Genomic DNA, 27,726 nt, shown 5'->3' with positions numbered 1-27,726 from the left:
AGAAAACCATGATCTGTGGAAGTAAACTGAGCCGCCTTCAGATGTTTCTCCCGTTGTGGCTGACTAAAGCTGAGCCATACAGAAGTTGTGACTGGGAATATAAAAGCCTTTATTCACACAGTAAACCTCCAGGAGAGAGTCCAAGAAAATCTCACTCTTAGACAAACACACACACACTTTCATATTTACCAGTTAAGCTATCTGCCATGTTCTTTGATATTTTGTGATCCTGTGGCTGTTGACCTGAACAGATCAAAGTGTGGGATGCTATTCTTAAAAAGAAATTCAATCCCTTAAACTGTTAAGGTCAGGCCACATGATGGGTCATGAGTGTGTCCCAGACAAGCATTCACATGTGCCCAACTAAAACTGAGCCACACAGAATCTGTAACTGGGAAATATAAAAGTCTTCACTTACACAGCAAACCTCCAGTTGAGAGTGTCTAGGAGCACCTCACTTTCTTGGCAGGATGTTTTCTACTTCAAATCAAAGATAACAAACAATTAATTGCTATAATCACTTAACTTTAACATTTTGAACATGGGTAAATTTACAGCAATACATATTTACAATGGTAGGAAATCCCAACTAGCAGAACCACTCTGAATACAAATTTCAGACACCCAAAGTATACCCCTTTTGAAACCAGTGGTGAAGGATGGCTCCATGAATATACAATTAACCAGAAGGTTAAGTGACAAAACTGAACCGTGCAATAGGTGGGAACAATTACATTAGTGGGAATTGTTTATTTGATTTGAATTAGTTTTAGTTGCTCTGTTCTTAATTCTAGTCCATATCTTCTAAGAATAAATAGCTGGCACCAAAATACACCTGTCCCTACACCTCCTCCCTCATTACCATTCAGGGCCCAAACAGTCCTTGCAGATGAGGCGACACTTCATCTGTGAGTCTGTTGGGATCAGGTGCTCCCAGTGCAGCCACCTGTATATCGGTGAGACCCGCTGTAGATTAGGAGACCATTTTGCCCAGCACCTATGCTCCATCTACTAGAAAAAGTGGGATCTCCCGGTGGCCACCCATTTTAATTCTACTTCCCATTCATATCCTGACATATCAGTCCATGGTCAGTTCTCCTCTCCGTCCACCTTCTTGTTCTAACTTCTCATTTTTTCTCCAGTCCTGATGAAGGGTCTCAGCCTGAAACACTGACTGTTTATTCTTCTCCATTGATGCTGCCTGGCCTGCTGAGTTTCTCCAGCATATTATATGTGTTGCACCATTTGTTAGCCTTTCTTGGTAAACATGAGGTTGTGCTACTCTCCATAATTTACAACATATGAATACCCACAAAAAAGAGTCCAATAATTCTTAAAACTTGAGGATCTTACAATACTTAATTAACCTGTTCACTTGTAGGCAACAGAAGAGTTAGAATTGAAATGGGTGGCCACTGGGAGATCCTGCTTATTCTTGCAGACCAGCATAGGTGCTCGGCAAAGCAGTTTCCTCATCTAAGCATGTAATTTAAATAATATGACCAAACAGTCTCAAAGGTGCACAGCATTTTAAAATTGTTCAACGAGGAAAATTAAGTAAAGCTGAAAAAGACAAAAAGATTAATTTAGGAATTAGATCTGAAGCTCACTGACCAAGGATAACAGATGTCCTGCAAGCAAGAATGGATAGAATTTTTAAAAAATCTATTAAAAAAAATACCTGGATATATCTAATAAAAATACCAAGTCTTTCCACATGAAAAGTACATGGCATAACAATATTCAACTTATATCAACCCCTTTTATTACTACATATATGTATAAATTGCATTTCACTTATGTACTTATTTCCACTCATTAAATATAAAGAAGATAAGCTTTTGTATACCATTCAATTACAAGGAAATATCCCATACAACAAATGATAGCAAAGGTCCAAATTTTAATTATATTACTCTAATCCATCAACTTCAGCAGAAGCAGGATTTTTTTTTTGGTAGTATATTGATAACATTTATAACATTCAATGAAACTGTGCTACATGCACATTCATGTCAGATACTGAACCTGACTAATTTATCATTTTCACTTACCGGGCTCAAATATTCTCAGTACATGTGCAGACAATGTGAAAATCTATTTAAATTGGATTACATGTAGTAAACGTTTAAGAAATACATTTCATTATCTTTATTCCTGATCATCCCTCTGATAAGGGATTATATGAATTTCCTGTGCAATCCTTTCTGCAATTGCCTTGCTGCTTGCAGCAATCACTCTCCGTGACATCAGATCAAACGTGCCTCCTAAAATAAAATACATCAAAAGAAATAAATATTAATAGTAAAAGGCAAAACAAACCAGTGCTAGAAATCCAAAATAAAAAGAAGATTTGCTGGAAATACTCAGGAGTTCAAACAGTATCTCTGGAGGAAGCACAAGAGTTGCCTGGCACATAAAGTAGCTCCAGGTTTTCTACTTTTATTTAGTCTTTGTTCTACAGACCGTGTGGAAACAAGTCAGAAAATAAACCTTGTACCATTAGCATGAAACTTAATTTAGTTGAATTTGATAAGCAAGCAACAACATCCAATTGAACAACACCTTTAAAATAAAAGGATTTAAGACATTTCTGAGACTTCAGCAAAATAAAACTGACACTAAACCAAGTAATACTTCAGAAGTGAACAGAAATATGTATAATGATGAACGTTTGAAGTGTATTAAAGGAAAAGGCAGTTGGGAAGTGGAGAGCAGCAGTAATTCTGGAAGAGAATTGTAGACAGTGGACCCTAAAAGCCGAAATCACAGATGAAAATTGTGGGGAAATGAGTTGAGAGTATACATAAAGGACCAGAGTCAGGAATATAGAGAAAATATAGATGGTGTACAATTAAAATTGATTTGACAGACAGACAGATGAATCCAATGTGAATAAGAATTTTAAACTTGTGGTTCCTTGGGTTAGATAAAAAAGCACAAATGGAATCAGAAAGGGATGCAAAGATGCTAATGATCTAACTCAGATGGCAACAGTGCAAGGTAGCAAAGTGGAAACGGTGACAAAGATAATGACTGGTGTGGGAGCTAAAAATAATTAATTCAGTTTGTTACAGTAAGAAATTGCGATGACCAGAGATTGGATATTGGATGTACATCAACACAATTAGAAAGGCAGCAAAGTAAACTGAGAGATGCAATACAAAATACTGGCACACCAACTATAGGTGCTGAGATCCAGCCAGAAAACAAACTCAGCAGGCCAAGCAGAATCGGTGGAGGCAACGAGATAGTCAATGTTTTGGGCCGAGATCCAGTATTGAGAAAAAGTGATGCTGGTATCAAAGAACACGTGTGGATTAAAAAGATTAGAGCTGAAAAGATTGTGAATTGGGATTGTAGATGTAACAAGATACCCTTTTATTAGGAAAACCATGATCTAAAAAATAATATGTTACATTTACAAAACAGAATATTCAAGGCTACCTGATATATCCACCACAACACCGCCAGCCTCTGTGACAATGAGTGCAGCTGCTGCCATATCCCAGCAGTGAATACCCATTTCATAGTAGGCATCGGCACCACCAGATGCCACCATGCACATGTTTATTGCTGCAGATCCTAAAGCTCGAATTCTGAAAAATATTCAAGAAATAATTTAAAACTTAATGTAAACTCTCCTCACAAAATTTCCCCTCCCCAACTCCTTTAAAGTGCACAGTGAAATTGTGCCCCTGGTAAGAGGTTAATATGTCCCATGCAGTGAAGCATCTTCCCTTAGTTATTTTTGATATCATAAGACCTGAGCAGAAGCAGGCCATTATGTCATATCTGATTAACCACTTTAACCTCATTCTTCTGCCTACTCCCCATAACCTTTGACACACTGTCTAATCGAGAACCTATCAACTTCCACTTTAAATAAACTCAATGATTTAGTCATCACAGCTGTCCATGGCAATGAATTCCACAGATTCACCACATTTCTTTCTAGCTAAAGAAATTCCTCCTTATCTGTGTTCTAAATGAACATCCATCTTTTCTGAGGCTGTGTCCTCTGGTCCGAGACTCATCTACCATAGGAAACGTCCTCTACACATCCACTGAATCTAGGTCTTTCAATATTAGATAGGTTTCAATGAGACTCCTCTCATTCTTCTAAACTCCAGTGAGTATAGGCCCAGAGGCATCAAGAACTACTCACATATTAACCCTTTCGTTCCCAGAAGCATTCTCGTAAACCACCTCTGGAAACCCTCCAATCCCAGCACATCTTTTGTTAGATAAGGGTGCCAAAACCATCCAACCAATGCGTTATAAAGCCTCAGCATTACATCCTTGCTCTTATATTCTAGTCCTCTCAAAAAGAATCCCTAATATTTACCTTGCTTGCCATTACCTCACCTTGCAAGTTAACCTTTACAGAATTCTGCACAAGGACTTCCAAGTCCCTTTGCATCTAGATTTTTAAATTTTCTCTGTTTAGAATAGTCTTTGTTTTCCATTATCAGTAGCTGTTTTTAAATCCTTCTGAATCTTGGTAACTTCAAGAATTATTGAAAGTTTTGACAGGTAGTAAAGCTGAGAACTGCTGAAGGATTGGGGCTTGCTTATATGACTCCATTATGTAATGCAAAGCCTTGCTGGCAAACAAGGCCTCAAAAATCAGAAAGCTCAGTTCATGCCACAGGTAATCTCAGCAGTTAATTGTACTTGGATATGTCCTTGCTAATGATATTGCCTTCCACTCAGTTCATTTTCTGGAAATCATATTTAAAGACTATCTAACATTCCTCTCATAATCTGAAAGTTTGATGAGATCTACTCAGTTTTTCTTGACATATCAGTTCTCTCTAGCCCATTGTTTTTAAATCCATGCACAAAATATTGCATTTGATACTGCCAAAACAATTCAAAGGAGGATCTTTCCTGTCAGTGGCTAAATAAACAACAGCTAATGATTTGGGACTAGTCTTGAAAACTGGCTCCAAAAGTGATAGAACTTCTCAAATCATCCTGGGAGTTTCAAACAAAACAATCATTTGCTAGCTATTAAGAAAATCCTTATCCCATTGAATAGCAAATTAGAGGGATTAGCTTTATTGCTTTATTTGTTGAATATACATCAAAACATAGAGTGAAATGTGTCATTTGCATCAACAACCAACACAGTCCAAAGATGTGCTGGGGGCTGCGATCATGTCGTCATGCTTCCAGCAGCAACATTGCATGCCCACAACATATTAACCCTTACTAGCCTGCAGGTCTTTGGAAGGTGGAAAGAAACCTACTAGATTATGGGGAGAATGCACAAACTCCTTATTGACAGTGCTGGGAATTGAACCCATATCACTGCTGCTGTAGTGTGTTACGCTCAGTGCTACACTACTGTACCACACCTTAATATAGATTAGTTTTATATTTCACTTGTGAAAGATACCTACCCATGACTTGGAATAGAAATTAGTTTCTCCATGTTTGAAAGTACTGTCTTCACAATCTCTGGTGTGCGATTAGATCCAAGCTCAGTTACAATAAGAGCTTTGCTTATATCTATAAAATTTAAAGTAATTATTCAACTACACAGAATGACATGTTAAGATATATAAATGGCAGTTATGCAACAATAATGGAAAATAATAACAAAATACTACGAGATTACTTTTCATGTTCTTCAAATTATTTGTGGATTATTAGATTTTTACAGGTGTTAACAATTTGGAATTGGAAGCTTATGACCACACATCCAAGTACAGCAAGACTCAAAATACTTTCCAAATCTTATCCAAATTGCAACACCTACCCTTTCACAAACATGGAAGCATAGAAAATCTACAGCACATTACAGGCCCTTTGGCCCACAATGTTGTGCCAACCATGTAAGCTACTCCAGAAGCTGCCTCGAATTTCCCTACCGCATAGATCCATGTATACTATATAAGAGACTCTTAAAAGACTCTTGGCTCTTTCCCATCATTCAGGCACCCTGGTATTTCTTCAAGGTGAGGCAGCAACTTACATGTACTTTTTCCAATTTCACCTGCCATTCAATGCTCACTAGTTATCTCCTCTACACTGGGAAACCAAATGTAGAATTGGCTAACACTTCATAGTACATACCTGTTTAATTTGTAAGAGTGACCACAAACCTCGAGTTGCCTGGAATTTTAATTCCCCATTTAATTTGTATTTTTACTTTTTAGCTCCCTTGAGACTCAATGCAAGCTCAACGAGTAGTGTCACATGTGGCACAACACTGAATTTAAATATATATAACTATAAAATTTTCTGTTCTTGCAATCCTATGATGCTGCCAATAAATTATATCTAAGATTTGTTTTTATCTCATTATGTTTACAAAATTTGTCCATTATGAATGAAAAATCAGTAAGGACCAAACATAAATGTTATAATCATGCCTCTTGCCCTAAAAGGTAAATATATAACCTAATGTTGCACTAAGCGAGGTTTCTGCCTTATGTTATATTATCAGGTTTCAGCAAGAGTACTACAATTTGAGAGTAAACCCATATGGAAACTTCAACCAGAATTCTCCACCTGCTGACCAGGCACAAAAAACACACTGGTTCAGCTGACTGAATTGGGCTACAACGATTAGTACTATCAAAGAGTTTGCTGAAACTTGCAATGTGCACAAGTTACTAAAGAATTGCCTATATTCATGGTGTTACATTTCAGCATCAAAAAACTAAAAAAACTAAAAAGTAACGGGGGGGGGGGGGTAGTAATATGTACTTAGAAAGGATACTATTAACATACAAAACTTAATGCACAAACAGAGCACTAAGACATTGTCAGTGGTTTAACCTAACAAACAAAATATTAAATAAACTTCCTGATTAACTCATCATTTTGCAAAATAGTGTTTGCAAAATCCCAGTCACTAGAGTTTAGCAAAAGTCAGTTATCCTCAAAAAAAAAAGAATGAACATCTTTATACATTAGACTTCTTTAATCCAGTGAAAAGAGTTGCACATTGACCTCATTCTACAGAAATACATCTCCTTCAGCTTCCTGGCAAAGCTAATTTACACATAATCATTGCAAATCAGATCCAAGTGTCTGAATTTCAGTGTGGATTTTCAAATGGAAATATTCCTTTCCACTGCAAAAGCGACACGATAAGATCGTGTTAAGCATCCTGTTTATTCAATGTGTCTTAGGAGAAAATCAATCTAGGGTGCCAATTCCAAATAATTCAATTCAAGTGAGCAGTTTTAAAGCAATACATCAATTGTGATTTTTTTTATTAACTATGATGACCACTATGATCAACTGAATAGTAAATTTGGGCAACTTTTCAGATATGCTATGTGTAACCAATATAAACATCCCATTTTCTCTTCACTAATTCTTCATCACCAGTCATCTGTTACTTCTATAATGTTTTATTTTGAAATCCTGCAAAGCAAGGGAGTCTTAAAGTCTTGCTTTATAGTTGTTGCCAAAGCCCCAAGATTGCCATTCTCGCTATCTTAGAGCAAGTGAAGAACATTAACTTACTTTCCTGTTTAGAAACACACATCTGGTGCCCATTGCAAAATGCTCCTTGCCCTCTTCGAGCTGTGTACATCTTATCCTCCACACAGCTATATATAACACCAATTTCACTCTGTGCGATGTACAGAAAACAAGATGGTCAGTACTCTATATCAGCTTCATAGCCTGTATTAAACTGAGGAAGCAAAATTAGAGATTGACATGCAGTCATAGAGCCACTTTAGCAAAATTAAATGCTGCAAGGTGCTTCACAAGAATCTAATCATACAAATACTTTGTTTGAAATGAAGGACTCTGACAAATTAATAGTCAAAGAGATAGAATTTAAACAGCATCTTAAAAGGAAGAAACATGCAGGATATGTGGATTCAGAAAGAATTTTCAGCTTAGTGGCTAAAAGGCTAGATGCAAAGTTAATAGCAGCAATAAAGGAATTAGCAAGCGTGTTTATCATTGGAACAAATGCAGACTATACTTAAAGCAGAACATTGCAAGATTGAGGGTAGGCATTTAAATTTCTGTAATTGCTAGGCTGTAAGATGATATAGGTTAGGGGGAGCGGCCAAATTTCAAGACTAGAACTGAATGTACTCCACAATCTAATTTCACCTTTTCAAGTTGAATGCAAACTTTACAACACTCCCATTATTCACAAATATTTCTCAATGTCAAATAATGCAATACTGCAAAGTAAATATTTCTGTTCACCAAATTTGCATTACCTGTTTATTTACATAAAATCCAATAGAAACCGCTACAAAAGGAAATCTGTAAAAAAAGAAATCTGAAATGAGCAACCCATAGCTATTTCTCCAAATTTAAGTCTTTTCAGTGATTTCAAAACAATTTGTGTTATTACGTTTAGCAACACAAACCAGTTCTAGTCTGCTCATATGATACGCACTTCTCCACAAACATAAAACCTATTGCAGCTAAATTATCATACCTGTGGACAAAATTAGTGGTCCCATCAACGGGATCAATGATCCACGTGGGATTGTCTGTAAGTATACTTGCTGCTCCATCTGCAACTGACTCTTCACCAATAAAGCTGAAATAAAATGTTAAAAGTTAATCCTTTTGTAGTTTCATTGGATTCTGCCGATTTCCAATACTTCACTATTTGATGGCACGTTATAACGAATCCCGGGCTGGAAAACCAGGAAGTCCTAATCCAAATTCTGATTTATACTTATACTGTAAATTTCTGATTATCTGGCACTTCACAAATAGTGTACTCCAGGAAGCCAGCATTTTAGACATCCTTAGTGAAGCCACATTGAATTCAAGATTCAAGTATATTTTTTATTAAAAAGTATATAAATTATACAAATTTGAGACTTGTTCGCTCACAGGTAGGCACAAAGCATGAATCCTGAAAGAACCCAATTAAAGCAAACAAAATCAATTAACCATCCTATTCCTTTTACTGACATTGTCAGATTTAGTAGAGACCAAATAACCACGTTTTTACAATAAAACCACAACCCTTTTACATAATGGTTATTTAGCATCTACTTAATCTGACAACAAAAGGTAGACGATTTTTATCAGATAAATATTTTGATGAAATTGAAGATCAACAACTATCTCTTCCTGACAATAAATTTATAGGAAAACAATTTTATAGGAAACAAACCTTTCCTTTATACTGTATAAATACAGTGGGGGGGGGGGGGGGTGGGACCCAATCTGCCCATCAGGCACATACATACACTTCAAAATTTTAAAAAAAGATTTTTTTTAGCCATTCCTACTTCTGGTCCCACAGACTTCAGGTACTTAGTAAATATAGAAACATAGGAAACCTACAGCACAATACAGGCCCTTCAGCCCACAAAGTTGTGCCGAACATGTCTCTACCTTAGAAATTACTAGGCTTACACATAGCACTCTATTTTACTAAGCTCCATGTATCTATATAAATGTCTCTTAAAAGACCCTATCATATCCGCCTCCACCATCGTTGCCGGCAGCCCATTTCACGCACTCACCACTCTCTGAGTAAAAAACTTACTCCTGATATCTCCTCTGCATCTACTCCCCAGCAAATTAAACCTGTGTCCTCTTGTGGCAACCATTTCAGCCCTGGGAAAAAGCCTCTGACTATCCACACAATCAATGCCTCTCATCATCTTATGCACCTCTATCAGGTCTCTTCTCATCCTCCATCGCTCCAAGGAGAAAAGGCTGAGTTCACTCAACCTATTCTCATAAGGCATGCTCCCCAATCCAGGCAACATTCTTGTAAATCTCCTCTGCACCCTTTCTATGGCTTCACATCCTTCCTGTACTGAGGTGACCAGAACTGAGCACAGTACTCCAAGTGGGGTCTGACCAGTGTCCTATATAGCTGTAACATTACCTCTCAGCTCTTAAACTGAATCCCATGGTTGATGAAGGCCAATACACCATATACCTTCTTAACCACAGAGTCAACTTGCACAGCAGCTTTGAGTGCCCTATGGACTTAGACCTCAAGATCCCTCTGATCCTCCACACTGCCATGAGTCTTAACAGTAATACTATATTCTGCCATCATATTTGACCTACCAAAATGAACCACCTCCCAATACCAGATCAAGCACAGCCTCTCCTCTTGTAGGCTTATTCTACGTATTGTGTCAAGAAATCTTCTTGAACACACCGAACAAACTCTACCCCATCTAAAACCTCGCTCTAGGGACATGCCAATCGAGGTTTGGGTAATTAAAATCTCCCCCCACGACAACCCTGTTATTATTACACCGTTCCAGAATCTGTCTCCCTATCTGCTCCTCTATGTCTCTGTTACTATTGGATGGTCTATTAAAAAAACCCGGTAGAGTTATTGACCCCTTTCTGTTCCTAACTTCCATCCGAAGAGTCTCAGTAGACAACCCCTCCATGACTTCCTCCTTTTCTGCAGCCATGACACCATCTCTGATCAGCAGTGCCATGCCCCCACCTCTTTTGCCTCCCCCCCCCCCCGTCCTTTCTGAAACATCTAAAGTCTGGCACTCTGAAGTGACCATTCCTGCCCCTGAACCATCCAAGTCTCTGTAATGGCCACAACATCACAGCTCCAAGTACTGATCCACGCCCTAAGCTCATCCACTTTGTTCATGATGCTTCCTGCATTAAAATAGACACATCCCAAACTTCTGGTGGGAAAAGTTATTTGTGAAGATTCAGAAGAAAAAACTCAAGGTCGGAAATTCAGCCCCAGTCAGCGTGCTGAATATATTATGTATCAGCATAGCTTTGAAATGTAGTGCTCTGCCACCGCATTTGGCCTTATAAACGGGAATGAATTTCAGTATCAACGTATTTGTTTATCCTCTTCCATATGATCAAACTCATTAATTGGCAGACATGTCTACAACTGTCAATAAACAGCTGGGATATCTCAAGCAGAAGTAGCTTGTCTTTCTTATCTCTTTCCAATACTAAATAACTAATACTCTTTCCCTTCCTGTAGTCCCACAGAGTAATGTTTAATGTTCGAAGTAAATTTACCGTACTATCAAAGTACGTCTCTGAGATTCATTTTCTTGCAGGTATTCACAGTAGAACAAAGAAATACAATAGAATCAATGAAAAATTACACACAAAGTCTGACAAACAATGTGCAACAGAAGAGACACTGTCCAAATACAAGAAAAAACAAACAACAAATAAAATAATCCTGAGAGCATGAGTTGTAGAGTCATTGAAAGTGAGTTCACAGGTTGTGGAATCAGTTCAGTGTTGTGCTGAATGAAATTATTCACGCTGGCTGAAGGGTAATAACTGTTCCTGAATATGGTGGAGTGTGGCCTAAGGCTTCCTTACGTTCCTCCCGATGGTAGCAGAAGCAAGAAGAGAGATTGGCCGGGATGGCAGGGGTCCTTAATGATGGTAATTTGCTCAGATAAAGGAATAAAAAGAAGATTCAATCTATTTTTGCGAACTAATTCCCATTGCTAATGATGGTATACAAGACATTTTTGAAAAGACCATAAGATACAGGAGCAGTGAGCTATTCGGCCCATCAAGGCTGCTCCACCATTCAGTCATGGGCTGATCCAGTTCTTCCAGTCATCCCCACTCCCCTGCATTTTTCCCATACCTTTTGATGCCCTGGCTAATCAAAAACCCATCTATCTCTGCCTTAAATACACCCAATGACCTGGCCTCCACAGCTGCTCGTGGCAACTAATTCCACAGATTTACCACCCTCTGACTAAAGTAATTTCTCTGCATCTCTGTTCCAAATGGATGTCCTTCAAACCTTCAAACACAGTTGACGTTTCGGGCCGAGACCCTTTGTCAGGACTAGTCTAGTCGTGATGAAGGGTCTCAGCCTGAAACGTCGACAGTGCTTCTCCCTATAGATGCTGCCTGGCCTGCTGTGTTCCACCAGCATTTTGTGTGTGTGGCTTGAAGTTCCAGCATCTACAGATTTCCTCGTGTTTGCTTTTGGAATTCACCACTGCAAAGCCTCTGCCAGTGATGCCTACACTGAAGAAGTTTAAATCTTCTCTTCGACGGGAGTTCAGTGAAACCCTCTCTCGCTGCTCCCCATCTATAATTTCTTTAGCCCTTCAACTTTTCAATCTACTCCTGATGAAGGGTCTCGGCCTGAAACATTGATAGTGCTTCTCCCTACAGATTGCTGCCTGGCCTGCTGCGTTCCACCAGCATTTTGTGTGTGTTGTTGATCATCCAGTTTTAACTCGATCATGATTTTCTGTTTAAAGTAAGCCAGATAACAATTTGTTAGTTTCACTTTACCACTATCAGTGCCATTGCGCATTAGGCAGCTAGTAGTTGCCACTACAGTACATATGTTATCTGAAAGGCTTACATGGTTGAGTTCTTCCTCTGATACAGAACAAATTAAAAAAATTGAACTTTTATCATGTAATGCATGCTGAAGATTGTAATGCACTTGAACTGCAACTAAACTTAACAGATGTAACAAAATCCACTAAGTTACAAATATTTTACTTCAATTTTAGTTTGACTGTGCAGTTTTCCAATATCTACATTTTAATTCATATTTAAATATGATTCTATGTACAGAATCATTGAATGAATCTTAGAAACATAGACAACCTACAGCACAATACAGGCCTTTCAGCCCACAATGTTGTGCCGAACATGTACTTACTTTAGAAATTACCTAGGGTTACCCATAGCCCTCTATTTTTCTAAGTTCCATGTACCTATCCAGGAGTCACTTAAAAGACCCTATCATATCCGCCTCTACCACTGTCGCCGGCAGCCCATTCCACGCACTCTGTGTAAAAAACTTACCCATTACCCCTGTACCTACTTCCGAGCACCTTAAACTGTGCCTTTTCGTGTTAGCCATTTCAGCCCTGGGAAAAAGCCTCTGATTATCCACAAGATCAATGCCTCTCATCACCTTATACACCTCTATCAGGTCTCTTCTCATCCTTCGTCACTCCAAGAAGAAAAGGCTGGGTTCACTCAACCTATTCTCACAAGGTATGTTCCCCAATCCAGGCAACATCCTTGTAAATCTCCTCTGCATCCTTTCTATGGCTTCCACATCCTTCCTGGAGTGAGGCGACCAGAACTGAGCACAGTACTCCAAGTGATCTGACCAGGGTCCTATAGAGCTGCAACATTACCTCTCAGCTCCTAAATTCAATTCCACGTGTGATTAAAGCCAATACACCGTACGCCTTCTTAACCACAGAGTCAACCTGCACAGCTGCTTTGAGCATCCTATGGACTCAGACCACAAGATCCCTCTGATCCTCCCCACTGCCAAGAGTCTTACCATTAATACTATATTCTGCCATAATTTTTGACCTACGAAAATGAACCTTCACACTTATCTGAGTTGAACTCCATCTTCCACTTCTCAGCTCAGTTTTGCATCCTATCAATGTCCCACTGTAACCTCTGACAGCCCTCCACACTATCTACAACACCTCCAACTGTTGTGTCATCAGCAAGCTTACTAAGCCATTCCTCCACTTCCTGATCCAGGTCATTTATAAAAACCACAAAGAGTAAGGGTCCCAGAACAGATCCCTGAGGCACCCCACTGGTGACCGACCTCCATGCAGAATATGACCTGTCTACAACCACTCTTTGCCTTCTGTGGGCAAGCCAGTTCTGGATCGACAAAGCAATGTCCCCTTGGATCCCATGCCTCTTTACCTTCTCAATAAGCCTTGCATGAGGTACCTTATCAAATACCTTGCTGAAATCCATATACACTACATCTACTGCTCTTCCTTCATCAATGTGTTTAGACACATCCTCAAAAAATTCAATCAGGCTTGTAAGGCATGCCATGCTGACTATTCCTAATCATATTATACCTCTCCAAATGTTCATAAATCCTGCCTCTCAGGATCTTCTCCCATTAACTTGCCAACCACTGAGGTAATACTCACTGGTCTATAATTTCCTGGGCTATCTCTACTCCCTCTCTTGAATAAAGGAACAACATTCACAACCCTCCAATCCTCTGGAACCTCTCCTGTCCCATTGATGATGCAAAGATCATCGCCAGAGGCTCAGCAATCTCTTCCCTTACCTCCCACAGTAGCCTGGGGTATATTTTATCTGATCCCGACGACTTATCAAACTTGATGCTTTCCAAAAGCTCCAGCACATCCTCTTTCTTAATATCTACATGCTCAAGCTTTTCAGTCTGTTGGAAGTCATTACTACAATCACCAAGATCCTTTTCCATAGTGAACACTGAAGTAAAGTATTCATTAAGTACCTCTGCTATTTCCTCTGGTTCCATACACACTTTCCCAGTCACACTTGACAGGTACTATTATTTCACATCTTATCCTCTTGCTCTTCACATACTTGTAGAATGCCTTGGGGTTTTCCTTAATCCTGCCCGCCAAGGCCTTCTCATGGCTCCGTCTGGCTCTTCTAATTTCCTTCTTAAGTTCCTTCCTATTAGCCTTATAATCTTCTAGATCTCTAACATTGCCTAGCTCTCTGAAACTTCTGTAAGCTTTTCTTTTCTTCTTGACCAGATTTATTACAGACTTTGGACACCATGGTTCCAGTACCCTACCATAACTTCGCTGTCTCATTGGAACATACCTATACAGAACTCCACAAAAATATCTCCTGAATATTTGCCACATTTCTTCCATAGTTTTCCCTGAGAACATCTGTTTCCAATTTAAGCCTCCAATTTCCTGCCTGATAGCCTCATAATTCCCCTTACTCCAATTAAACACTTTTCTAACTTGTCTGTTCCTATCTCTCTCCAATGCTATTGTAAAGAAGATAGAATTATGAATGCTCTCCCACTGAGAGCTCTGACACCTGACCAGGTTCATTTCCCAATACCAGATCAAGTACAGCCTCTCCTCTTGTAGGCTTATCTACATATTGTGTCAGAAACCTTCCTGAACCCACCTAACGAACTCCACCCCATCTAAACCCCTTGCTCTAGGGAGATGCCAATTAATATTTGGAAAATTAAAATCTCCCATCCCGACAACTCTGTTATTAGTACACTTTTCCAGGATCTGTTTCCTATCTGCTCCTTGATATCCCTTTTACTATTGGGTGGCCTATAAAAAACAACCAGTAAAGTTATTGACCCCTTCCTGTTCCTAACCTCCACCCACAGAGACTCCGTAGACAATCCCTCAGAAAAGTCCACCTTTTCTGCAGCTTTGACACTATCTCCGATCAACAGTACCACGCCCCTACCTCTTTTGCCTCCCTCCCTGTTCTTTCTGAAACATCTAAAATCCGGCACTTGAAGTAACCATTCCTGTCCCTGAGCCATCCAAGTCTCTGTAATGACCACCACATCATATATCCAAGTACTGATCCACGCTCTAAGTTCCTCTGCTTTGTTCACAACACTCCTTGCTTTAAAATGGACACATCTCAAACCTTCGGTCTGAGCGCATCCCTTCTCCATCACCTGCCTATCCTCCCTCACACACTGTCTACAAGCTTTCTCTATTTGTGAGCCAACCTCCTCTTCCCCAGTCTCTTCAGTTCAGTTCCCAACCCCCAACAATTCTAATTTAAACTCTCCGCTGTAGCAAACCTCCCCGCCAGGATATTGGTCCCCCTGGGATTCAAGTGCAACCCGTCCTTTTTGTACAGGTCATACCTGCCCCAAAAGAGGTCCCAATGATCCAGAAATCTGAATCCCTGCCCCCTGCTCCAATCCCTCAGCCACACATTTATCCTCCAATCTCATCCTATTCCTATTCTCACTGTCACGTGGCACAGGCAGTAATCCTGAGAATACTACCTTTGTGGTCCTGCTTCTCAATTTCCTTCCTAACTCCCTGTAGTCTTTTTTCAGGACCTCTTCCCTTTTCCTACCTATGTCATTGGTACCAATATGTATCATCCCCTCTGCCTGTTCTCCCTCCCACTGCAGGATATCTTGGACGTGATCCGAAACATCCTGGACCCTGGCACCTGGGAGGCAAACTACCATCCGAGTTTCTTTCCTGTGTCCACAGAACTGCCTGTCTGACCCCCTAACTATAGAGTCCCCTATCACTACTGCCTTCCTGTTCCTTTCCCTACCCTTCTGAGCCACAGGGTCAGACTCTGTGCCAGAGGCACAACCACTGTCGATTTTCCCGGGCAGGCTGTCCCCCCACCCCCCCCAACATTACCCAAGCAGGATTGTCAAGGGGTACAGCCATTGGGGTACTCTCTTGTACCTGACGCTTCCCCTTCCCTCTCCTGACTGTGACCCGTCTGTCTCCCGTGGGCCTGGTGTGATCACCAGCCTATAACTCCTTTCTATCACCTCCTCACTCTCCCTGACTAGGCGAAGGTCATCGAGTTGCATCTCCAGTTCCCTAACTCGGTCCCTCAGGAGCTGCAGCTCGACACACCGGGTGCAGATATGTCCGTCCGGGAGGCTGGGAGACTCCAGGACCCCCCCACATCTGACACCGAGCACAGAAAACTGGCTTCACACTCATACTACCTCCATTCCACAAATAACACAGTTAAACCTATCCCGCCTTGTTACCGCCTAAGCCTGTTGAGCCACCGTACTCTGCTGCCCACTGGATATGGCCGTCTTCATTTTAAACCCTGATGTGTTTCTTTTCCCATCACACTTTCAAGCACTGAAACACAGATTCTCAACACTGTGGATGGAGAAACAAATCCTTAACTCTTCTCTTATTCTCCTACCACTTACCTTAATTTATGAATATAACAGCAAAATCTTTTCCAAGTCATATACAGTAAACCAAATATAGATCAATATTTTAAGGGATTTGTAAACTATCACAATCAAAACACATTTGGAAACTTCTTGACAGATCTTTTTTTGTGTCATTAATCTTGTACTTAAGGGCACAAGGTATTCAGATTATTTCAAAAATCCTTTACCTGTGAGAAGGAAATTTTTCCTTTAAAGTACACAGAATCATTTTCTCCACATTTTGATCAGTCTCAGTCACTAAGTCTGCGGGGGAGCTTTTAATCTGAACAGTTTTTTCATTTTTCAAAGCTTCGCAAATAACCTACAGAGAAAAAAAGGGCAATTTAACAATCAGAACTGAAAACAATGGAATATTTCTTTAAACCTTTAATTTCCCCCATGACCTAACTCCATGCTGACTGATTAGAAACAGTTCTGTTATTGATTGTTCCAGGACATGGTCTCCAGCACTGTAATGATCTCCTCTTATCAATAGGGCTACCTTCACTTCTCGTGTTGTGATGCCACTTACCTTGCAAATAACCATTTCCTACTTTTTCTAATCTATTTACTATTTTTCACCGCTGTTTTGCTGTGCCAAGTCCCCAGACAAATCAATTTAAGGTCCCCCCGAAAGCACAAGTGAATCTTGCTGGGAAATGCTATCTGTCTGGCACACAGAAGCTTCATCTTCCTCAGAAATGGTCAAAATGTACTAGGGATCAAAAACCCTCCCCCCTCTGTACCACCTCGCCACTGCAAATTTAGCTGTGCTACCTTATTATTGCTATTGTCACTAGTGTTGATAAGTAAGTAATTCACAGATCCCTACCTGCTTTTGAGTCTCTTTCCTAACACCTTGAAGATATGCTCATAGATTTTATCTTCTTCTGATTATGCCATTAGTCCCAAAATGGACTAAAATTTTTTGGTTGTTCACTCTTTAACTCCATAACTTTCTGCAGCTGACAAAAGGGAAACAACATCTTGAAATCATATCTGCTACATCAGAAACACTGGATCTAGTCTGGATTGAGTATTGATCAGAGAATATAATTCTCTTAGGATCCTCACTTACCCTTTTAATCTCTCTGCTAATCACACATTCCCTGTTGGTCTGCACTCCAATTGCAGAATGATCATCACCTGAAACCTTTTTTTCGAAACACTCAGGCTCATGGACGGAACATAGTCACACTGATTATTGCTCACAGTTTAAAAATTCAGCCTCAGGGTTCTCCATTCATTGACATTTCCTGCACCCAGGGTTGTACAGCAGAGCACACAGGAATGATCCATTCCACTAAATCCTCCCTTCTCTAGCTCAGACACTGAACCCAACTGTTTGGGCAAAAACAGTCAATATCCACCATTTTCTAATTCTAGTTCTACCACAGTTTGTCTGCCAATGTGATCTTTGTTACCTCTACACTTGACTACAGTAAATTCCATAATCTATAAATACTCAATTTCAATTCTCTTGCACTCCTATAACCTTCTACAAATTCACACCAGTTCATCCTTCGTCAACATTCCCGATTTTAATTTAGCAGCTGTCTTCTGCTCCTTAGATCCCAATTTCTAGAATTATTTCCCAAAACTTCACATATTATCACCTCCTTTAAGACACCAATCAACCTACCCCTACATTACCTCTGACTCCACTTCATCAAACAAGTTTTCAGTCACCTGTACCTTTAATAGTTTTATAATTAGTCTGCTTTGATAATGTATTACAACACCAAGAAAATATAAAGCTCATTATAGTTCAAATATGCAACTTAATTTACAATTTGTCAGTAGCTTAATGAAAATCACCCCACTCATAAATGAGCTGTAAGGTTCAGTATTTTTCATTTAGCTTTCAAAACAGGTGTTGTTGGAAAGGGTGTCACTTATCACCCTTCCCTATATGTTCTGAAGCTGGTGGCTGTGAGCTGCCATTTCAACCATTGCAATCCTTCTTGTAAAAATGTCCCTGAGTGCAGTTAGGTTAGGCTTATGAGATTTTGAGCCAGTAACAATAAGAAGCAATAATATACTCCCTTATCAGGATGGTGTGCGTCTTGGAAGAGAACGTGCAGTTGATGGTAATACCATGCATGAGAATCCTTTGTCTTTCTTGTTGCAGAAGATCAGAGACTTTGAAGGTATTGTCAGAATAGCCTGAGCAAGTCTCGGCCTGCAATACTTCCTGCGGGTGGCACAATATAAACACCATGTGCCAACAGTGAATAAAGGTGGTGGTGGGAGGTGAACTAATCATGCAGGCTACATTATTGCAGGTAACACTGAGCTAGTGTCAACCGGTTTTGGGGCTGGAGTCACCTAGTCAAGTGGAAAGTACACTATCCCATTCCTGACATGTGTTTACAGGTGCTAAAAAGGTTTTGGTATGTCAAGAGTTAATTCAACTGTTGTTGGATACCCAGATACTGACCTCCTCTTCCAGTCACAGTGTTTACATGGCTTGTTCAAATGAGCTTGTGGTTAATGAACACGCCTCAGGCTGCTGATGGGGCAAGCACAGCTATTGAATGTCAAGAGTAGAAAGTTACCCTCTCTACTGAAAATAGTCTTACCTGACATTTTTGCAACACAATTGTCACTTTCTACTTTATCACTTTGTACCGAACGCTGTCTGGATCTTACTGCATGCAAGCATTGGCCAATTCATTTGTTCAGAAATTGTGAATGCAGTTAACACTGTGCAATCATCAGCAAGCTTCCAACTTATGACCTTACAGTGCAAGGAAGGCCATTACTGAAGCAGTGGAAGATGGCCAGGTCTAGGATGCTCCTTTGAGCAAACCCTACAGTGATATCCAGGAATGATGGACCCTTGACAGTTAAGAGTCCAGCCATTGGGGTGTTTTTCCTTTGATTCCAACTGACCAGTTTTATCAGGGCTCCTTGATGCACACTACCCCAAATGCTTCCTGGTTAATAATGGGCTGTTATCCTCACTTTGACCAAGGCTATGAGGAAGAAATAAATTTGTAGCACATCAAGTAACCTGACACAGAAACTTTTCTATTATCAATGAAACTGTACAGCATGATTAATTTACAGGAAACTCAAATATAACAATTCTGGAATTGTAAAACTATGTCTGATAGTGATATGCCAATTGAACAATTGGAAAAAAATATGTGCCACTGGGTCGCTGTGGACAATGGAATTAATCCTGCCAAAAGAGAATGAATTAAAGGAACCAAACAATATGAGAGCAACAGTGGAGTTGGTGAAAGGTTAAAAAAAATAAAGTAATGGCATTTTCTGCAGCAAACATATAATCAATAATTATTGTTGCACACATGGTTATTTATTTTTGGTTTTAAAAAATCATTACTCAAAACAATCAACTTTTTCCCACAGTATTTTCCAAGGACTAGAAATAAAAAAAAAGAAAAAAGCTTGAGTTTAAAATTAAGTTTTCTACCAAATTCTTCATCTGAACAATTAAAATAATGTTTTAAAATGAAAAAATATACAACGGGAATGGTCAAATGAATATAAAAATGTTAACAAAATTCAATTTCCATTATTTACTCACTCCTCCAGCTTTTCGGGCAACAGCAACTGCCACGTCCATACACTCTTGCCATGGATCAGAGGCTCCACAGTTAGTTGCCATCTTTCTACTGAAAATTCCTATGTAGAAATGGAATTTTAAATTTCACAGACATTTGAAAGAATTTCTTTGCCTCATACATTCATGCAGCTCCAGAATATTAGATCTTCACTAAATGATGAAAACCACTGAAACGGAACTACTTCTGGCTTGAATGTGCAAGCTTAGTCTAGATGTTGCAAAATGTGACTGTCAAATATTTTAGGTCAGCAACTCTGTGATGGGTAAAATAAAATAATTGCTTATGTTAAAAGCTTTGCCCATTTAGTATTACTCAATACCTATTTTTTTTGTAAATGGAAAGCACATAATTTTATTCTCCTTTAGTGCTTTTTATGCTCATATTACACGTTATTAAACATTCTATGTAATTCTAATAGATATGCTCTCAGACAGACTTCGTGCATGTTCACCAATTCCTGATTTAGTATTGACTACAAAGTTGCAGGACAAAATCCAGTGGTGCAGTATTCTGCATTTTGAAGTGAGGCAATCTTTAGGTGGCACGGAATCAAATTATTAACCCATCATATCTGTATTACCACTTGATCTTGCATTTAAATATTTCATTGGAGCTTGTTGGGAGTGAGAAATGAAGTCATAAGGACAAGGATTCTGAGGTACAGTCAACCCTCCTTATCCGTGAGTTCCGCATCTGCGAATTCAACCAACCATGAATCAAGAAAACCCAGAAGTGCTCTTCCAGCGCTTGTTGTTTGAGCATGTACAGACTTCTTTTTCTTATCATTATTCCCTAAACAATGCAGTATAACAACAATTTTACATAGCATTTACATTGTATTAGGTATTATAAAAAATCTAGAGCTGATTTAAAGTATACAGGAGGATGTGCGTGGGTTATCGTGAATTGAGATTAAAAAAAAATCGGAGGTTCTCTTACTAAGTCGGAACAGGTACATCCGGTATTATTTAATGTCAGTCAAATGTTTGTCTTAGTATATATTTTACCTTTCTATGCATATAAAACACTTAAAAGCGTATGTTTCAGCGCTGGGTTCGATCCAGTGACACACCGCTACCGAGAGAGCTCTCCATTCGTGCCAGGTTGATGTGGAGGATCAAAAACTCAAAACCCCAAAACCCAATAATTAAACCACTGCGTTGCTTAGTAATAATTGTAGCTTTCATTGGGGCAGGGCCTTTCTCTTTTAAAATTGTTCCGATCATTGACTGACTGTAGCCTAACGCTTTTACAATGACCGATGGTGTTTCACCTCTTTCCAATCGCTTTATTATTTCCACTTTATTTTCAATCGTGATTATTTTTGTGAACAGAAACACTGTGGATTCAGAACTGCGCCACCAGGTCCTAATGTCCACCGCACGGAGACATGTTAAATAAAGTCTGGGGTTCTGCTGGGTCCTAATGTTCACCGCATAGAGGCAGGTTGAATAATGGACTTGAGCATCTGCATTTTTTGGAATCTGCGGGGGGTCCCGGAACCAATCCCTCGCGGATAAGAAGGGCAGACTGTATTGACATGGTAAAATGTCGAGGGGCTGATTCATCCAGCTGGATTGGGAAGAATCTCAGGATAAGGGATTCTGCAGTTTAAGAATGAAAAAGTAAAACATTTAGTTTTGTAGTGAGTTATGACTTTATGTAATTGTCTACCACAGAAAGCTGCAGATCTTCAGTTTCTGAGTGTGTTCAGGTGGAAAACAGAAGATAATTAGGTCCTAATAGAATCAGAGGTTTGGTTAAAAATGTTTAGAAACACAGAGAATGCAACTCAGGATCAGCCATGATTTACTGAATGTTTATATTGCTTCCAAATTTTGTATTGTGTATACACAGGCAAGGTAAAGGTGACTTAAATACTAAACCAAAACATAAAAAGTGAAGAAACTAAACCATGCATCACTTTACACTTGATTTTGTTCCCATGTTTCAGAGAATTTGACTCATTCCATATTGACACATAATGGAATTAGTGTGAAATGCAGTATGTAGATTTTTTTCATGTACCTCAACATAACTAAAGATATGGTATAACCAAGAACTACTTTGGTTATGGACACACAAGAGATTGCAGTGCTAGGATCTGGAGCAAAACTTGCTGGAAGAACTTGCCAGCCCTTCAATGCCACATCCCATTCTGCATTGATGACTCTCCCCGTGAGTCCTTGGTTTGCTATTTCCCTCCCCATCCATCCTGCCTCATCCCCAAACACTTTCCCCTGTAACTGGAAGAGATGTACCACCCCTCTGTACACCTCCTCCTTCATCATATCCAGGGACCTAACAGCTGTTCCAGAGACTCACATCCACCTTCTTCAACCTCACCTGCTGCATTCAGTGCTATAGACCTCCTCTATACTAGTGAGATCAAACTTCTCCCAAAAAAAATGTTGTGTCCTCAACAGCCACCTTAAGCTCCTGGTTGCAAGCCATTTTACTCCCCTCCCCATTCCCACACTAAACTATCTCTCCATGGGCTCCTCCAATGCTATGATGACCCAGTGAATGCTAGAGGAACAACACTTCAATAGTCTACAATCCAACGACAAAGACATTGAACTCTCCAACTCAGGTAACCTACATATCCTCTTTTTATCTAATAATCCTCCCAAGTCCTTTCCCTCCTTTTCAAACCTATAGTCTCCTTCCCCCACTCACACACTCAACCCACTGGATCCCATTTTTTTCCATCATCCCTGTTATCTGGTTTCACTTACCATCTTGCTTTCACAGCAACTTCCATAATTGCCTCCCAATCTCAACTCTCTTCCTCCTCCACCTGGCTCTACCTGTCCGTCAGCTCCTCCTCCACCTGGCTCTACCTATCCACCAGCTCCTCCTCCACCTGGCTCTACCTATCCACCAGCTCCTCCTCCACCTGGCTCTACCTATCCACCAGCTCCTCCTCCACCTGGCTCTACCTATCCACCAGCTCCTCCTCCACCTGGCTCTACCTATCCACCAGCTCCTCCTCCACTTGGCTTTACCTATCCACCAGCTCCTCCTCCACTTGGCTTTACCTATCCACCAGCTCCTCCTCCACCTGGCTCTACCTGTCCACCAGCTCCTCCTCCACTTGGCTTTACCTGTCCACCAGCTCCTCCTCCACTTGGCTTTACCTGTCCACCAGCTCCTCCCCCACCTGACTCTACCTGTCCACCAGTAGTCCATACATGCTAATAGTATACATGTACAGCATACTTGAAAGCCATACATGCTGTCCCTGGTGGTAACGTGGGGCCTTGGAGCGATGTGGCCAGCTAAATGCTTGATCCTAGCAGAGGCATGGAGAGGGGCAGAGCAAGTGTGCCTCCACCTCCGCTGACAACGGCAGATGGAACGCCAACCTCACCCTCCTGGGCAGGAAACAGTGGAGGCTGGTGGCCAAGGCAGCACTTGGGGGACAAACCAGTGAATGAGGACGGATGAGAGTTTATGGCATACTCGGCCCAGGATAGCTGCTGCCTCCACGCAGAGGGGTTCTGGGAGACCAGACACCGCAATACTGTCTCTAGCTGTTGGCTGGCCCGCTCGGTCTGGCCATTGGTCTGTGGGTGGAATTCTCTAGACAAACTCAGAGGCATCCAGAAGATTACAGAATGCCCTCCAGAAGCTGGATGTGTACTGATAGCCCCTGTCTGACACAACAGTTACAGTTAAACCATGTCATTTAAAAACATGCAGTACTAGTAATTTAAAAACATGTCATTTAAAAACAGGCAGAGGGGAGTTTGGATAAAGGAATGAAGAATACAAACTTGGAGAAATGATCAACTGCTGTGAGAATGGTGGTGTTATAATCAGACGGGGGAAGACTGGTGACAAAACCCAGGGCAATGTAGCAGGGGACCAGGAGAATCTGACAGCCGATGAGGTAAGAGCAGTGAGAGGTGCAGCCAGTATACTGTAATTTCTGATGAAATGGCGATAGAAGTTAGCAAAGCCCAAGAAGCGTTGAAACTCCCAATGAGTCGAAGGTTGGGACCTATCAACCACCATCTTGACCTTCTGTTGGTCCATCTGAATGGAACCACTTGAAATTACATACCCCAGGAAGGAGACAGCATTGTGATGAAACTCACATTTCTCAGCCTTCACAAAGAACTGATTTTTCAGAAGGCACTGGAGAACTCTGCAAATGTGACCTGTGTGTTCAGCAAGGGACTTAGAAAAAAATCAAAATGTCATCGAGATACACAAAAACAAATTGGTTCAGCATTACCCTGAGAACATCATATACCAGGGTTTGGAAGACGGCAGCGGCATTGGTGAGACCAGATACTCGTAATGGCCTGAGGTGCGTTGCCCCTTTGCAGATGTGGACAAGATGGTAGGCATTACGGAGTTCAAGCTTGGTGAAAACTGAGGCTCCTTGCAGTAGCTCAAATGCCGAGGTCGAGTAGAAGTGGATAACACATCTTAACAGTGACTTCATTCAGTCCCCAGAGGGAGCTGTCCTTCTTTTCCACTGAGAGACTCACCGGGACCGTGACATGGGTGATGTTCGCCAGTCTCTGATCGATCAAGGCTCTGGCCACCAATGGTGACTAGAGAGCAGACGTGGGTAATCCCCACTGGACAGCCAAGCCAGAATTGATAAAACACCCCTCCACACCAGAATTGACCAAGACGGAGATTGCTCACCATTGGACGCCCCAGTCCCGAAGCAGGTATGAGTGTGATTGGCATTGAGGAGGGCCGGACAGGGGTCACACTCACCAGTAGGACGAAGAGTACTGGTGAGTGCTTGGCTTTTACTGGGCAGGTGGAGGTGAAGGGGCCTGGTTGGCCACAGTACAGACAGGAGCGGGTGTTGATTCTCCTTTGTCTTTCAGTTGGCGTCAGGTGGGTACAGGCAAACTTCATAGCTTCAGGGTCTGGAACGGAAATTGTAGATGGGGAAAACAGCAGGGCAATATAGACTGATGAGGAGCTCGGAATTCACCCAGTGCCTCCAGGGACCCTCTGGAACACCTCCCTCTGAAAATACTGATGCAGAAAGGTGAGCCTGCCTCCCAGATGGCTGTTCCCCATTCTCTCCCGTGACCGGAGAGCTGAGTGATGACGTAGGCCACCTTGGCTCGATCAGTCAGAAATGTTGTCGGTTGTAATTCAAAAATGAGGGTGCACTGGGAAAGAAAAGAGCAGCAGGTACCGGGCTCACCTGAGTACCTTTCTGGAGGTGGCAGATGGGGTTCTTGGATGGGAGGAGTAAGCGAGAATATGGAGGGCAAGGAGGAAAGTGCAGTCACAGAATGTTGATGGGCGCTCTGGGACAGCTGGAGTGACCCGAGTCTGGGCCACAAGATCAGCTACATTGGCAGAAAGCGGCTCCACTGCCCTGAACAGACGGAGTCCAGCAGGTTCTGGGGCCTCCCCAGCATCACTCCCTGTTCCAGGGCACTCTCAGACGTCTGGGGTATGTTGGATCCATTGTGGCCCGATTGTACAATTTGTTTGTACAATTGTACAAACATGATTGTACAGCATGTCTGGACTCCCTAACAATCCAAACAGCAAAAGCGCAGAGAAGAGCTGATGTTCCACATCCTTTTAATCTTAAGTAAGTTATCTTCATGCCTCTTCCCCATGCAATGACACTTTGATCAGCTTGTCCACGTTATCTAGTTAATTTTGTCAAACACACAAACTGACTGCTGATGACTGTGATCTCCTACGTTACAACAGTAAGGACACCACTGTGGTGTGAATATTATACAAATTCTTTCTTATAGCGCTAGATAATATTCTCTAAGATTACTCTTCTGGCCCCAAAGCGGGTGAAGGTCAGCCACCCCCGGAGGTGAGATGGTAGGCAGCAGTAGTCTTCTCAGACCCTAATCCCCATTCCCTTCCCAAAAGGTGAGGCGGAACTCTTTCCAGTTCCACGGAAGCCAGTAACATTCGGGATCTGGGGAAAGGGGGCACCGGCCCTTGGGCTAATTCTCTGTCAGACCCGACGATTGCAAGAAGCAGACACTCTTACCACTCCCGTCCGCACACCAGCCGCCGCTGCTCTTCCCTGGAACCAACCCCTTCCGGCGACTCTCACTGCCCATGCGCGCTTCCAGGGACCGTCTCCAAATCGGCAGCCACAGCGCAATGAAGAACGGTTTCGCTGCAGCCTGACCTCACACATCCAGAACCGTAACTCTTTGCGTAACACACGAACGCTATAACACGGCGCTTCTAGCTCTCAAACAGGACCTCGACTGTTTATTCCCCTCTATAAATGTTGCCGGACCTGGTGAATTCATTTTGTTTGTTGTTCTGGTTGTTAGGTCAGAGTGCCTTGAAAGGAGAATTATACCCCGAACTCTATGTCCAAAGAGTTTTAGGATAGAGAAAACAGGACAAAATTTTCTCAAAGTACCGATGAAAATTATGACATTATCATCAATTCAATTCCTGGCCCGTGATATGTCAAAATACTGAAGGTGCCTCTAAGACAGCATTGGGTTTCTGTGATGGAAGCAAGCCGTTGGCAAACAAAACCTTCTCCAAAATACCAACGTGAAAGCAAAACAAACCTAATTCCAATGAAATGCTTAACAAAATAATTTTTTAAAAGCACCAGATCTACCTTCCCGTGGGCTGATGATAGAGCATTGAAATGTACAGCACAGCACAGGAACGAACGGGTCTTTCAGTCCACAATGTTATGCTAAACGAATTAAATCGTATTTTTGAACACTTTTTTAAAAAGTCTGCTTCATTTGCCAAACCTCTACTGCTGTCACGTAAAATTTTGCTCTATGTACAAGTTTAAGGGAATGAAACTGAACAAAATGTGTAGAGATACAAATAACATTTTGCTACTCGTATCCTACCCATTTTCAAAAGAGCTTTCACCATCAGGCTTCATGTAGCTTGAAAATGACTTCTTTGCCAACTCAAATACTTCAGTAATTTAAGCAGTAAATGAAAGAACTGTTGAACATCCACTCAAATATTAATGTACATTACCAAATGATGCCAGCCCATAAATAGCACATTAAAGGCAAGTTTTAAATATTCCAAATCTGGAAAGGCTTAAAGATTAAACTCAAAACCATGAAATTAATATACAATTTTAGGCAAGAACCAGGAATTGAAATATTTTAAATGTTTTACATCATGAGCTTATTTCAAACATGACTACACCAAATCTTGAAATTTAAGAAACAGCAGATGCCAAAAATGTGAAATAAAAACAGAAAATGCTGGAAACATTCAGGAGGTCAGACTGCATCTGCAGAAAGGGAAATGGAGTTAATGTTTCCAATCAAAAGCCACATTATCATAATTGGGAAAGAAGAAAAAAAAGCTTTTTTTAAGTTGCACAGAGGTTGGTGGGGGGTGGGGTGGGGAGAGGATCAATAATGCGTGCCCGTTTCACCATTTCAAAAGTTTTTCTCACAATCCTGGCCTTACCCTATTAGATATTTCTTTGGTCCTAGCTATCTCTCTCCT

The 27,726-nt window shown here is 41.0% G+C and overlaps 1 protein-coding gene across 1 annotated transcript; it reads right to left on the bottom strand.

The window, feature by feature from the left end:
- impa1 (inositol monophosphatase 1) lies at window positions 1-26,333 on the bottom strand. Its single transcript, XM_059990637.1, has 9 exons — window positions 26,261-26,333; window positions 20,214-20,311; window positions 16,846-16,979; window positions 8,432-8,536; window positions 8,208-8,253; window positions 7,489-7,597; window positions 5,409-5,517; window positions 3,448-3,599; window positions 1-2,267 (listed from the first exon to the last, which is right to left on the bottom strand). The coding sequence occupies exons 1-9, from the start codon at window positions 26,331-26,333 to the stop codon at window positions 2,152-2,154; spliced, it is 942 nt and encodes a 313-aa protein (XP_059846620.1). The 3' UTR covers window positions 1-2,151.
- Window positions 26,334-27,726: the final 1,393 nt, after the last annotated feature.

The sequence above is a fragment of the Hypanus sabinus genome, chromosome 1 (assembly GCF_030144855.1).
Source record: "Hypanus sabinus isolate sHypSab1 chromosome 1, sHypSab1.hap1, whole genome shotgun sequence".
NCBI classification, from domain to species: Eukaryota; Metazoa; Chordata; class Chondrichthyes; order Myliobatiformes; family Dasyatidae; genus Hypanus; species Hypanus sabinus.
Note: the sequence above shows the minus strand (reverse complement) of the source record. Positions and strands in the feature narration are given on the sequence as shown.

Bases quoted from the DNA above. Each gene is read 5' to 3' on its own strand.
- impa1 (XM_059990637.1), bottom strand. From the start codon at position 26,333: ATGGGCAGTGAGAGTCGCCGGAAGGGGTTGGTTCCAGGGAAGAGCAGC. The intron at 7,598-8,207 runs GTAATGCAAATT...TACATCGCACAG, and splicing joins GATTTTATGTAAATAAACAG to AGTGAAATTGGTGTTATATA. The intron at 5,518-7,488 runs GTAAGTTAATGT...TAAATTTTATAG, and splicing joins GTGTGTTTCTAAACAGGAAA to ATATAAGCAAAGCTCTTATT.